The sequence below is a fragment of the Schistocerca nitens genome, chromosome 7 (genome assembly GCF_023898315.1).
Source record: "Schistocerca nitens isolate TAMUIC-IGC-003100 chromosome 7, iqSchNite1.1, whole genome shotgun sequence".
Classification (NCBI taxonomy): Eukaryota; Metazoa; Arthropoda; class Insecta; order Orthoptera; family Acrididae; genus Schistocerca; species Schistocerca nitens.
Window position 1 is genome coordinate 247,250,727 of NC_064620.1, and position 15,802 is coordinate 247,266,528.

The 15,802-nt window shown below is 36.2% G+C and overlaps 1 protein-coding gene across 1 annotated transcript in view; it reads left to right on the top strand.

Moving 5' to 3' along the window:
• LOC126195075 (uncharacterized) overlaps positions 1-15,802 on the top strand; it is a 173,543-nt gene that overhangs the window by 134,509 nt on the left and 23,232 nt on the right. Inside the window, exons 6-7 of the mRNA XM_049933532.1 lie at positions 13,279-13,458; positions 13,669-13,812. Coding sequence (XP_049789489.1) covers positions 13,279-13,458; positions 13,669-13,812 — 324 coding nt within the window. The remainder of the gene's footprint in view (positions 1-13,278; positions 13,459-13,668; positions 13,813-15,802) is intronic.

The following is a 15,802-nucleotide window of genomic DNA, read 5'->3' on the forward strand; positions in this document are numbered from 1 at the left end:
GGAAGGTTAAACAAAGACTGCATTTTGATTAATGAATGCATAGAAAAAGCAACAGATCTATTAAAGAGATTGCCCACACTAAGCGTGTGATCCTGTTTTTGGAGTACTGCTGCATGGTGTGGTATCCTTATTAGACAGGATTAAAAGAGTACATCAAGGAAGTTTAAATAAGGGCAGCACATTTTGTATTATCAAGAGATAGGGGAGAGAGTGTCATGAACAAGATACAGGATTTGGTGTGGAAATCATTATAACAAAGGCTTTTTCCATTTTTTTCTGAACGAGAAAAAGGTTGCTTACAGGAAAATGTACGATAATATGTACCAAAATTGTTGTTTGTTGTTGTGGTCCTCAGTCCTGAGACTGGTTTGATGCAGCTCTCCACGCTACTCTATCCTGTGCAAGCTTCTTCATCTCCCAGTACCTACTGCAACTTACATCCTTCTGAATCTGCTTAGTGTATTGATCTCTTGGTCTCCCTCTACGATTTTTACCCTCCACGCTGCCCTCCAATGCTAAATTTGTGATCCCTTGATGCCTCAAAACATGTCCTACCAACTGATCCCTTCTTCTAGTCAAGTTGTGCCACAAACTTCTCTTCTCCCCAATCCTATTCAATACCTCCTCATTAGTTACGTGATCTACCCACCTAATCTTCAGCATTCTTCTGTAGCACCACATTTCGAAAGCTTCTATTCTCTTCTTGTCCAAACTGGTTATCGTCCATGTTTCACTTCCATACATGGCTACACTCCATACAAATACTTTCAGAAACGACTTCCTGACACTTAAATCTATACTCGATGTTAACAAACTTCTCTTCTTCAGAAAAGATTTCCTTGCCATTGCCAGTCCACATTTTATATCCTCTCTACTTCGACCATCATCAGTTATTTTACTCCCTAAATAGCAAAACTCCTTTACTACTTTAAGTGTCTCATTTCCTAATCTAATCCCCTCAGCATCACCCGATTTAATTTGACTACATTCCATTATCCTCATTTTGCTTTTGTTGATGTTCACTTTATATCCTCCTTTCAAGACACTGTCCATTCCGTTCAACTGCTCTTCCAAGTCCTTTGCTGTCTCTGACAGAATTACAATGTCATCGGCAAACCTCAAAGTTTTTACTTCTTCTCCATGAATTTTAATACCTACTCCGAATTTTTCTTATGTTTCCTTTACTGCTTGCTCAATATACAGATTGAATAACATTGGGGAGAGGCTACAACCCTGTCTCACTCCTTTCCCAACCACTGCTTCACTTTCATGCCCCTTGACTCTTATAACTGCCATCTGGTTTCTGTACAAATTGTAAATAGCCTTTTGCTCCTTGTATTTTACCCCTGACACCTTCAGAATTTGAAAGAGAGTATTCCAGTTAACGTTGTCAAAAGCTTTCTCTAAGTCTACAAATGCTAGAAACGTAGGTTTGCCTTTTCTTAATCTTTCTTCTAAGATAAGTCATAAGGTTAGTATTGCCTCACGTGTTCCAACATTTCTACGGAATCCAAACTGATCTTCCCCGAGGTCCACTTCTACCAGTTTTTCCATTCGTCTGTAAAGAATTCGCGTTAGTATTTTGCAACTGTGACTTATTAAACTGATAGTTCGGTAGTTTTCACATCTGTCAACACCTGCTTTCTTTGGGATTGGAATTATTATATTCTTCTTGAAGTCTGTGGGTATTTCGCCTGTCTCATACATCTTGCTCACCAGATGGTAGAGTTTTGTCATGAATGGCTCTCCCAAGGCCATCAGTAGTTCTAATGGAATGTTGTCTACTCCCGGGGCCTTGTTTCGACTCAGGTCTTTCAGTGCCCTGTCAAACTCTTCACGCAGTATCTTATCTCCCATTTTATCTTCATCTACATCCTCTTCCATTTCCATAATGTTGTCCTCAAGTACATCGCCCATGTATAAACCCTCTATATACTCCTTCCACCTTTCTGCCTTCCCCTCTTTGCTTAGAACTGGGTTGCCATCTGAGCTCTTGATATTCATACAAGTGGTTCTCTTCTCTCCAAAGGTCTCTTTAATTTTCCTGTAGGCAGTATCTATCTTACCCCTAGTGAGACAAGCTTCAACATCCTTACATTTCTCCTCTAGCCATCCCTGCTTAGCCATTTTGCACTTCCTGTCGATCTCATTTTTGAGACGTTTGTATTCCTTTTTGCCTGCTTCATTTACTGCATTTTTATATTTTCTCCTTTCATCAATTAAATTCAGTATTTCTTCTGTTACCCAAAGATTTCTATTAGCCCTCGTCTTTTTACCTACTTGATCCTCTGCTGCCTTCACTACTTCATCCCTCAGAGCTACCCATTCTTCTTCTACTGTATTTCTTTCCCCCATTCCTGTCAATTGTTCCCTTATGCTCTCCCTGAAACTCTCTACAACCTCTGGTTCTTTCAGTTTATCCAGGTCCCATCTCTTTAAATTCCCACCTTTTTGCAGTTTCTTCAGTTTCAATCTGCAGTTCATAATCAATAGATTGTGGTCAGAATCCACATCTGCCCCTGGAAATGTCTTACAATTTAAAACCTGGTTTCTAAATCTCTGTCTTACCATTATATAATCTATCTGATACCTTTTAGTATCTCCAGGATTCTTCCAGGTATACAACCTTCTTTTATGATTCTTGAACCAAGTGTTAGCTATGATTAAGTTATGCTCTGTGCAAAATTCTACAAGGCGGCTTCCTCTTTCATTTCTTCCCCCCAATCAATATTCACCTACTATGTTTCCTTCTCTCTCTTTTCCTACTGACGAATTCCAGTCACCCATGACTATTAAATTTTCGTCTCCCTTCACGACCTGAATAATTTCTTTTATCTCGTCATACATTTCATCAATTTCTTCATCATCTGCAGAGCTAGATGGCATATAAACTTGTACTACTGTAGTAGGCATGGGCTTTGTGTCTATCTTGGCCACAATAATGCGTTCACTATGCTTTTTGTAGTAGCTAACCCGCACTCCTATTTTTTTATTCATTATTAAACCTACTCCTGCATTACCCCTATTTGATTTTGTATTTATAACCCTGTAATCACCTGACCAAAAGTCTTGTTCCTCCTGCCACCGAACTTTACTAATTCCCACTATATCTAACTTTAACCTATCCATTTCCCTTTTTAAATTTCCTAACCTACCTGCCCGATTAAGGGATCTGACATTCCATGCTCCGATCCGTAGAATGCCAGTTTTCTTTCTCCTGATAATGACGTCCTCCTGAGTAGTCACCGCCCGGAGATCCGAATGGGGGACTATTTTACCTCCGGAATATTTTACCCAAGAGGATGCCATCATCATTTAATCATACAGTAAAGCTGCATGTCCTCGGGAAAAATTACGGCTGTAGTTTCCCCTTGCTTTCAGCCGTTCGCTGTACCAGCACAGCAAGGCCGTTTTGGTTAATGTTACAAGGCCAGATCAGTCAATCATCCAGACTGTTGCCCCTGCAACTATTGAAAAGGCTGCTGCCCCCCTTCAGGAACCACATGTTTGTCTGGCCTCTCAACAGATACCCCTCCGTTGTGGTTGCACCTACGGTACGGCCATCTGTATCGCTGAGGCACGCAAGCCTCCCCACCAACGGCAAGGTCCATGGTTCATGGGGGACTTTAAAAGTGGCTGCACACTCTGCGACATCATCTCTATTAAAAATAAAGTTTTGCTCCAATTCGTCTCACATTTATAACTTTTTAGTCTCTTTAGTTGGCTAACCTGTGAAAGCTTTACAGTTGCTTAACTGTTGTTTGTCAGAGAGTGTAGTCATTGTTTGCTGTTGTTTTGGCATGAATATTTTGTTTACAGCGAAGTAATTGTTTGCGTGAGTTTCTTATTGTGTGCGTGAGTTTCTTATTCCACTGGAAAGCAATGGGAAGACTTAAGAATTTTGGTGTTAAACAATGTAAATTTTATGGAAATCAGTTCAGCAAATGGATTAACCCTGCTGATACTGAAATACAATGTGATACAACACTTGAATCATCTTTAACTAGTCCAAGGTAAAACTGAAATATTTGGACAATGGGCTTAACAGTATTGATGTTGACAATATAGAGATGCCAGCTATTGATTCAGGTTGTGTTATTGTTGAGCTCTCTGTTCTCTCTGAACTAATAAATAAAGCTTAGCAGTGTAAGGAATGTGGGAACAGGGGTGTGAAGGTAGTTGAGGAGATATGTACTAGAAGAGGTTGTGTGTCAAAATCAAGAATTGTTTGTTATTTTTATGATTTAAGTGAAAGCTGTTATACTTGTGGCATAACTAAACAGAGAGTGTACGTCACAAATATTAAACTTGCTTATTCTATGAGGTGTATAGGCAAAGAGTACAGAAGTGCACAAATTGTCTGTGGTGTTATGAACTTACCACCCACTACAAGGTTTGACAGATACAATAAAATAGTTGTACAGACTTTAGAAGAGGTAGCAAATGACTGCATAAAAATGCTGTTTAGGAAAGTTTAGGCATCAGTGACAGCAGTACATGTATGTCTGCAGCCCTGAATGCATCCTGGCAACGAAAAGGCCATAGTTCCCTAAATGGTGAAGTGACAGCCACGTCCTTGGACAATAACAAAGTCATTGATGTGGAATGTATCACCAAGTACTGTCATGGCTGTACTAGTGGAACTGAAAATCATAAATATTTGATTAATTTTAGTTATTATAGTGGAGGGATGGAATCAGAAGGTGTTGTGAAGATATTTCACATGTCAGTGGAGAAATATGGTGATGTGCACATCTTACCTAGGAGATGGAGACTCAAAAGGGTACCAAAATGTTTGTGAATGCAAACCTTATGCTGACACAAAAATTTAAAAAATGGAATGTGCTGGACATGTCCTGATAATGTTAGGTACAAGAATGAAGAACTTGAACAGGAATTTGAAGGGAAAGAAATTAGCTGATGGTGCATTAGTGGATGTGGTCAGCTTACAGACGAAGAAATAGATAGGTTGCAGTATTATTATGAACAAGCCAAAAGACAAAATAAAAATGACCTGGAGGGAAAGAAAACCGCAGTACGGAATACCTTCTTTCATAAATTCTCCACAGTTGACAACCCATGTCATACACTCTGCCCACCTGACAGTGATTCATGACATGGCTACCAGAGAGCTATTTCTCAAGGTGAGATCTACAACCATAAACATTCTTTGCCATTTGCTATAATGGAAGTTATAAAACCAATATATAGGGACCTTAGTGATACAAGATACATGGTAGGACTCAAAATTCAAATGAAAGTTTCAACAATTGCATGTGAGAATGGGTACCAGAAACTCTTCTAGTAAGACTAAATACTTTGATAATAGGTGTGCTAGATGCTGTTCTATGTTTCAATGATGGTGAGCAAGCTGTAACTTTAACTTGAATTTCCTGAAAGTTAAATCAGTTCATGTTCTCGTACACTTTGGCTAAAAGCTATAAAAGTTAGAGAGCAGAAATTTTGTATACTGTCTTAAAACATAAATAAAAAGTAGACTATTCTTGTGACTTAACTTCGAAAATAAAATGGTTTTTTGAAGAAAAACTCTGAATTCATTTCCAAAATTTTTGATAATCATACTTAAATATTTTTCTTTCACAATTTATGAGAGCATCATCTTTTCAATAGTCTGCTTTAAAGATAATAGTGAAAAGAACTTGCAGGGTAAAATAAAGCTTCCATTTCATTTGTATTTTGAGTAATGTGTACCTATGATGTACATAAATAAATGTTGTTGCTGTGCAAGCTTCTTCATCTCCCAGTACTTACTGCAAACTACATCCTTCTGAATCTGCTTAGTGTGTTCATCTCTTGGTCTCCCTCTACAATTTTTACCCTCCATGCTGTCCTCCAATGCTAAATTTGTGATCCCTTGATGCCTCAGAACATGTCCTACCAACTGGTCCCTTCTTCTTATCAAGTTGTGCCACAACCTCCTCTTTTCCCCAATTCTATTCAATACCTGCTCATTAGTTATGTGATCTACCCACCTTATCTTCAGCATTCTTCTGTAGCACCACATTTTGAAAGCTTCTATTCTCTTGTCCAAAATATTTATCGTCCACATTTCACTTCCATACATGGCTACACTCCATACAAATACTTTAAGAAACGACTTCCTGACATTTAAATCTATACTCAATGTTAACAAATTTTTCTTCTTCAGAAACGCTTTCCTTGCCATTGCCAGTCCACATTTTATATCCTCTCTACTTCGACCATCATCAGTTATTTTGCTCCCCAAATAGCAAAACTCCTTTACTACTTTAAAAGTCTCATTTCCTAATCTAATTCCATCAGCATCACCCGACTTAATTCGACTACATTCCATTATCCACATTTTGCTTTTGTTGATGTTCATCTTCTACCCTCCTTTCAAGACACTGTTCATTCCATTCAACTGCTGTTCCAAGTCCCTTGCTGTCTCTGACAGAATTACAATGTCATCGGCGAACCTCAAAGTTTCTCCATGGATTTTAATACCTACTCCAAATATTTCTTTTGTTTCCTTTACTGCTTGCTCAATATACAGATTGAATAACATTGGGGAGAGGCTACAACCCTGTCTCACTCCCTTCCCAACCACTGCTTCCCTTTCATGCCCATCGACTCTTATAACTGCCATAAATAAATATCATAGTTAATTCCACTTGCACCAAAAAAATATAATTAAGAAAAGTGAGAGAGCTAAAGCTGTGGTTCATACACAAAAATGTTCCCAAAACTTGTCTTAAAAGATGATAAGCATTATATGGACTTGCAAATCTTATTCTTGAGTTACATTGTTCAGAAAACTGACAATTTTTTCAAGGTTTCCCCTGGTATTAACAAACCAGTCTCCTTAAAAGAAAAAGTAGAAGACCTTGCTGATGTGATGGGAAGATGTCAGGGATGGCAGAAACAAGATGGAGAGATAAAGAAAGACATAATCAGAGAAGTATATTTGGACTACTGGATAGGCAGTGAGGATAATATAAGAAATTTAATAGGTATGTCTATGGAAGATGAACCGAAACAGAAAGTAAGTGGAATAAATGAGTGACTGATAGTTACCAAAATGTCATTGAAAGGGAATACAGTGATGGGATGCACATCAGAGAAGAATTACAGAAGTAATTGACTGAGCAAAAGATAATTGTAATGGGAGATCTGAATTTACAGGTTGGTATACTCTGTAAAGAGACATGAATATGAAAATGTGCTTGAAGGAAATGGCTGGTGAAGCAGAAGCAATGAAAGCAGAAGATTACTGGGCTTTTGCAAAAGGAATGGATTGAAGGTTGGAAACTCATAGTCTGATAATAAATAAAACCATAATCTAATGTAGTGTAGCAATGATAGGATGGAAAAGTTCAGTACTTGATCATAAGTCAATTTTAGATGAAATCTTGAGAAAGTATTAAGGTAATACCATCAAAGGCTTCAATAATGACCATTGTCTCTTAGTTTTACATTTAAATCCATACTCTGTAAATCACTGTGAAATGCATGGCAGGGCACCTTTCAGTTTTACCAGTTCTTACCTTTTTTTCCTGTTCAATCACATGTGGATTGCTTAACAGTCTTTTTGCATCCTGTAATGACTCTAATATTGTCTTTACAATCCATAAAGGATGAATATATGAGGAGTTGTGGTATATTTCTAGAATCTTTAAACTTAGGTTTCATCAGATAGTTTGTCTCTGTCTTCAAGCATTTCTCTGTTGAGTTCTTTCAGGCTCTCCTTGATGTTCTCCCATAGGTTAAACAAACCTATGACCATACTTGCTGTTCTTTTTACGTGTGTACAATACCTCCCATTAGTCCTACTTTTTATGGGTCCTACACACTTGAGCAATATTGTGTCATGGTTTGCATGAGTGCTCTCTTCACAATCTCCTTTGCTGACTAAGTATATTTCCCTTGTATTCTACCAATGAGTGGAAGTCTGCCACCACTACCTATGTGGCCATTACATTTCATATCCCTAGAAATTGTTATGCACAGGTATTTATGAAATTAGACCAATTCTAAATGTGACTCAGTAATATTGTAGTCATTCATTTTTTTTTTTTTTTTTTTTTTTTTTTAAATTTTGTGAAGTGCTAAATATTACATTTCTGATCACTTAAAGCAACTTGCCAATCTTTGTAACAACATGAATTTTTATGAAGGTCTGACTGAATATCTCTGAAGCTTTTTCAGGCAGTACTTCATCTGTTAAAATTCTGAGGTTGCTATTAACACTGTATACCACATCATTTGGGTACAGCATCAACAGCAATGATCCTCACACATTTCCCTGGAGTGCATCAGAAGTTTTGCCTACATCTGTCATTACAATTATTTAACATCAGAGAAATGAAGGAGGGAAAAAACAGGAAACTAAGAATTGCAAAAAGAGTCTGGAAAGCAGCTGCCTGAGGTGCAAATTGTGGAAGAAGAGTGGAGCAGGTTTAATAACACACTGGTAGAGGCAGCAGAGGTTGTGTGGAAATACTGGCTATAGTGGAAGATACAAGGAGACGTCTTGGTGGAATTTTGAAGTAACAGAAGCTGTTTTAAAAAAGAATTAGGTGTTTATAGTATGGTTTTAACAAAATACATCAGGAACAAAGGCAGAACATAAAGTGAGAAAGAGGGAGGCACAAAAAGTAGTTGTAGGGGAAAACAAAAAATGAGTAGGAAAATGGATCAAAATGTTGGAACAAGACAGTAAAAGAAATAAGGAAATACTATACAGAATTATTTTAAATAAAAGAAGAGGAATGGTGGAGAATGAAAAAGAGGATGAGAATCTCAAAGAGCTCTGAGGGACATATTTTGATGATTTGCTGAATGTATATGGAGCAGTGGAGGAAGATAGACACATACAGAAGATCTAGAAATGAGGAAAAAAATCTTATGTGGATAGAAGTAGAGAAGGCACTAAAGAAAATGAAAGGACTTGTATGAATTAAGTATGGAAATATCCAGAGCAGCAGAAGAGGTGGGGACACAATGAATGTACACAGTTGTGAGAACTCTATTGAAGGAAGTGAGAGCTCTAGAGGACTGGTGGAAGGGAATAACTGTATCAGTGTTCAACCAAGACTGCTTGTTTCTCCATATTCTTCAATTTGCAAAGTTGTCAATATGTAAACACCCATAGGAACACAAAAAATTCTTACATGACACTCTGCAAAAATCTTTGAGAAGATTCTGAAGAGACAAATGTGAAGGACAGTGGAATAGCAGCTGAGAGAAGAACAATATGATTTCAGCCAGAAAGGTCCATAGTATATGATGTATTTACAATGAGGCAGTTGCAGAAACAATGCTAAGGGTTTGGGAGAAATGTACTGGTGGCCTTCCTGGTTTTAGAGGAAGCATACAATGCTGTAACCAGAAGGAAAATTTGGGAGATCATAAGAATGAAATAAGTAGAGAAATGGATGGTACTGAGGATAAAATCATAAAAATGGTGATTGGTTGCAGTAATTCCTGAAACCAATAAAATCATTGTTACAGTGAGGTGTAAGTTCTGTGAGAGGGAGAATAGGGAGATCAGGACAGCTGATACAGAGAAATGGTCTGGAACAAGACATATACTTTTCATAATGATGATGGATGATATAATGCCCCAACTAGCATGAGAAGCAGAAGACAAGATGATGGCAATGTTGTTGACTTATGATTTAATGGTGTTGGGAACAATGAGAAGGAAGTACACAAGTAATTAGATGTTTGGAGCGGTGTGGGGAGTTGTGCTAAAGCATTCCCTAAAATTTATTGCAGTGAGTGAGCTGGTGGTCACAAAAAGAAAAAGAAAAGACATATAGTAAACATGACACTGGATGAGGAGTAGTCGAAAAAGTAAACTGTTGTAGTTATGATGCTTGGGGAATGGCAGAAATGATGAAGAGATAAGTAAGTGTGCAAAGCAAGCTGATAAATTTAGGACAAATATGAGAGGAATGATATGGAAGAAAGAACTCTCTCAGAAAAATAAGAAGATGATATACCAAACCTAAGATATGAGGAAGTGAAACGAAGGTTTTGAGAAGTTGATCAGGTGTAAGAAAAATGGAAATGAAAAATCCTGCAAGAGGGATTGAGAAAAAAATATTAAAATGGTATCTATTCATTTACACATCATGTTCTGCCAATCCCATCATCAAGGAGACCCATCAAAGATGCTGTGAGTCATGTTATGTATTAACAGTAGAAGCAACCACTGCTTTTACACATCATGTTCTGCCAATCCCATCATCAAGGAGAGCCATCAAAGATGTCTGTGAGTCATGTTATGTATTAACAGTAGAAGCAACCACTGCTTGCTACTTTAGTAAAGTACACTGACAACAAATTATGACTAGTGTGAACTACACAATCTGATAGTGATTACTGACTGCATGGAGGAGATGGAGTTTTGCTTGTGTGAATATGTATGTGTTGTCTACTTTAGAATAAGACATTTTGCCTGAAAGCTCACATGTTTAACAATGTTTTTGTTGCGCCTATCTGCCACTCATCATATCTTCTACATGTAGTAATCTGTCTTTTCATAATATTGTCATTATTCTATCTTGGGTTTTCTGTTGTTTGGTAATAATTGCTTCTAGATTAATTTATACACCTATGTATATTTGAAGAAAAACAACTACTTTGAAAAACGTCACTGCTACTCTTCTATACATCGTAGCAGCTTTTACTATCTAATTATTGAAACAAAGCATTTTAATGCTGACACAGACCAATATTAGTTGTCTATATACTGGCAAAATCAGAACTATATACTACAAATGTTAGAATAGGCAGAATTAATGCTCTTGAGTTCATGTAGTTAGATATATAATAGAAGGAGTGATTATTGATATGTTCTTTTATTTTGTGTTTAAATATTTGGGGATTTTGAATTTCCTGACTGATGCCTTTTGGCACAATATAAACTCCATTTTGAACTCTGGTGAGGGATGCATTGCCCATTTGGCTAGTATTTCTACTTTTAGTATTGTGGTTTTGAACAGATGAGTTTCGTCCTAAATTCACTCCTTTTATTATTCAAAAATATTATTAGGAAGTACAGTTATTAAATGTAATTGAATCCATATGTCCCTGAGGAGGCTTCTACCAGATGTTTGATTATCAACTTTATACAATATTCTTACTGCACATTTCTGGAGAATACAGACTTTTTCACCTTAGATGAAGTTCTCTAGAAGATTATCACATAGGACAGAAGTGAGTGAAAGCTAGCAGTATTGTCTGTGGATCAAAATTGTACAAGATATATATGAGTGCAGAACAAACAGAACTGAGCTTTTTAGTTAACTTATTCATGTGCTCATGCCACGTCAGATTATCATCCACCTAGATATCCAGGAACTTTACACACGGAGCTTCATGTATACCCATTGTTTTATGCTTTTGGTACCCGTAACTATTTTTTCCTGAATTGTGTAATATGAGTGTTTGTAAGATTAAGGGTTAAGGTGCTGGCTGTGAACCAGTTTTCAGGCCACCCCATTATTCTCTTGCCTGTGTCTGGTATGGATGTGTTTGGACTTTTGTCAATATACTTGTGTCATCAGTAAACATTACAGTTTTTGGAGAGCTCTCCAAAGACCCCAGTAATCTGTTTATGTAGACCAAGAGTGTGAGAGGCCCAACGGCCAAACCTTGCAGTACACCACACATACGGTTTCCCAACTATGAATTTAATCTTATCCCTGTTGTATCATTTGCTAATGTGATTCTATGTTGTTGTTGACTCCATCCAAGCAAGGGGAAGATATTTAATGCTATACCATTTTAGTTTCCCTCAGAATTTTACTATCCACAGATCACAGAAAATGCTAACAGGGTAATTTTCATTTTTTAGGTATTCTAGAATTGAGTTTGTGAAATAATATATTGCATTTTCAGATATTTAGTAGAGAAGCCTTTACAGAAGCCAAAATGAGCTGTTGTTAAAAGGTCATTCTCAGATAGATAGTTTGGTATTCTGTTGTAAGGTACTTTCTCAAAAAAGTTTGAGAACACTGGAAGAAGTGAGTTCAGTCTGTAATTGCAGGTCAGTTATTTATCTCCAGTTTTTTGCACTGATGCTACTCTTGCCTCGTTCAGTCTTTCAGAAAATACTCCTTGACTGAGTGACTGATTACAAAAGTAACTCAAGAGAGGTGTTATGAAATCAGCAAAGATTTTAATACTGTGGTTGGGATAGGATCATAGCCAGAAGAGGTACTACTTTTTAGTGTACTAATAATTTTTGTGTGGTATCTCTAAGAAATAAGTTAGCAAAACTGATGTCTGTTGGTGAAATATGCATACCTGCCTAAGTAAGTTTATTGGCCCTGCTTTCAGTGCATAATTTTTTGTCCCCTGGGTTTACTGTTCCTCATGAGCAGTTGCCTTAATTGCATTAGCCATCCGGACAAGGTCTCTGACTCACACAAATTTGCAACTTATTGCAAGCTGCAAGCAATGCATCAACTTGGATGCATGAGCAATTAATATGATTCTGTGATAACTGTCACACTTGTTGGCTCTTCCTCTCTTCGGAATTGTATTTTTTTTTTTTTTTTTTTTTTTTTTTTTTTTTTTTTTTTTTTTTTCCCTGAAAGTCTGATGGTATATTGCCACTCTCATACATTATGCACATTAATGTGGACTGTTGTTTTGTTGCCAAGTGATTTTCGAAATTCTGATGGAATATTGTCTCTCCCTTCTGCCTTATTTGATCTCAAGTCTTCCACAGTTATTTTAAATTCTGACTGTAGTATTAGATTCCTGTCATCTCCTGGTTCTTCTTCTATCACGTTGTCAGACAAGTCCTACCCCTTTAGATGCCTTCAGTGAACTCTTTCCACCTCCCCCCCCCCCCTCACCTAGCTGCATTTATCAATGGAATTCCCACTGCATTTTTAATGTTATTGATCTTCCTTTTAATTTTACCAGAAATTGTATGAGTTTTTATATGTAAAATAATTTTTCCAACAATCATTCCCTTTTTGATTCCTTCACATTTTTCATGTAGCCAATTCATCTTACCTTCACTGCACTTCCTATTAATCTCATTCCTAAGTGAATGCTATTTCTCTATTCCTGTATTTTCCTGAACATTTTTGTATTTCTTTGAATGGAACTTTATTTTTAAACTATGCAATGTGTAACAACAAAGAGGACTAAGGGAGCAAAGAAATTATGTATACATAATATTAACAGTTTTTCCAGGATGATTTGAAATGATAAGTTATGGTTTAATGATGTTCTCAGAAGGAAACTGTTCAATAATGTCACTCCTTGTTTCAGAACTATTACCGTAATCCTGCCTGCCGTTACGTGGCACCAAACAGTGGTCAGACAAAATATTCTTTCACTGTTAAGCTAAATGATGAATGTGGCACACAATTTATAGATAAATTCAAGGAAGGGGGCCAGGCATACTTAGAGAATGTGCTGGTTCTTCAAAATGAACCAGGAATCCAAGAAGTGAGTGCAATTTACAATATAAAATTTATTCTTCTTGTGAATATTTAAATACATGCAGTTGTATTAACTTTAACTATCGTATTGCAACAGTTATCACCACAGATAAAGTAGTACTCCAGGAAACCTTTTTTTATTTGGAAAATTAAGTTTTTGCTATAATGTTGTTAACTGTTTCCATAATCAAAAGTTTTAAAAATCTGTACCTAACAGGTGTGGGACACAGCACGAAGAGTGAGATGCTTGTGGGAAGGTTCAATTAAACAGTCCTTAAATGTGAATCTAAATGTTGACATGCTTAATCAGGAGACTGTGACATTTAGTGGAGACACAGGGAAAGCACGTCTTGAAATTCAGGTCAGTTTTGACAGTTACTTGTGACATTAAAATTATGGTTACTAATTCCTCATAACATGGCACTTGAACATAACTTGCCATGAAAATCATTTATTTATTTATTTGTTACTACACTTATTAAACAAAGCTGTTATAATAATAACTTTCAAAGTCAATACCAATAAGACTTCACTTACAAGTTAAGTAATTCAGCATGCACCAAAACTAAATATTTCAACATATAAAAGAAAATTTAGCAGTCAAACAAGAAGATAGTCAAATGGTACAATCAACAAAAATTGGGATGATAGTTTTAATCTCTGTTCACATCTAAAATAGATTGGTTAAATCTTAAACCACAAGTTAATGACAATTATAGCTTACTGTGAAAATGTTTATTGTGATGGCTGTGAGCACAACAGGGTTTTTCATCTAAGTGTAGATGTGATAGAATAATTGAGAAGTAAAAGAGTATAAACACTTATGCATTCCTGATGTGAAATACTTAAAGAACTGTAGTTTTTTTTAAAAAAATGTTATTTATTGGGTGCAGTGTCCAGGAATTATAATCTCAGATTTCAGTGGTAAACAATGTTTCTGCTACTGCCAAAGTGGTTTTCAGTTTTTGTACTTTACTTATTTTTAACACATGAAAATTCTTTAAAAGTAATGGTGTAGCCATTGTATCATTCAAGGCATGAAGAAGTCTCTTACTTTCAAAAGCAAAAGAGTTTTGTGGTAATGAATACCAGACATGATGTTCACTTATATTCACTACAAAATTAGAATAAACAGTGATGAAACCAGAAAAAGTGTTATGTGCAATTCCAGACAGCTGATAGTGTATAATAATAATAACAAAATTATTGAAGCCACTGAAGATGAAAGTAGACTTTGTAAAAAGTTAGGACAAACTGTAGTAGTCATTAACTTCATGTAACTTCATGTAACTAACTGTCACTTATTCAGCATAAATTCAGCCGTGTTGAGTAGGGGAGAGTGTTGTACCTTGAGAATAGTGTACCTAGGAACACATGATTTTTCCTGGTCAGTGTTTCAATCTAATGATTGATTTTAGAATTACATAAAGGAATGTGCATGAGGAACTGTCAAGCAGGATTTTCATCATTTACTATTGTGTTGTGTTTTGTGCAGTATTTGTAAGTATTCCAAGTTCTACACATTGAAAGAAGAGGAAATATTTAAAGAAATTTGGAAGGTGTTGCTAAGTCTTTACTTACAGTACTTTTATGGTGAGTAAAATTCTATGTACATATTTTCAAAACTAATTATATAATGTGTGGAAGTTGAAGCCATACTTCATTGGTCATGCACCATCCCATACCTTGGGATGTGAGAAGGCTTTCCAGCATGGATTGTGTAGTATTTCCAAACAAATTGAGTTTCTGTAATGTCTCAATGACGTTACCTGCATTGAAAGGGGAGATTTGTGTTGGTATGTAATAACTTATGTTTCAAAATGTATGTAACTTGAAAGTGATTTTTGAGAATACTTTTACATCTTTTGATTACAGTAACTGGTTACTGGTGTGTAGTACAGTCATAATGTAGCCAGTAGACTATTAAAAACAATATTGAAAATATTTTCTTAACTGATTTACTTTTAAATTAACAGAAAATTGGTTGCTAAGTACATGAACATTTTGTAACTTGGAACATTTTTTCACATTCTGCCAAGTAGCTCCCGTAATTTCAGAAAAATTCTGCAGCACATAAAAAGTGAAAACTGTTGTTTGAAAACAGTGTAAGAAAATATACTGAACACCTATTACAAAGCTGGGTAGAGACAAATGTCTGAAATGTGTTCCAAGATACAACACTCTCCCCAAGATTGATTTTCTAGTGGCAAGGTAACAGAAGAAATTCTTGATTGTCTTTTAAATTAAAGTTGTTTTTCAAGACTTCCTCTTGAGTGAGGTTAATAACACATTCACCTTACTTGTTACTGTCTGTGATAATTTTTAATAACAAATCATTACTCAATTTGGGT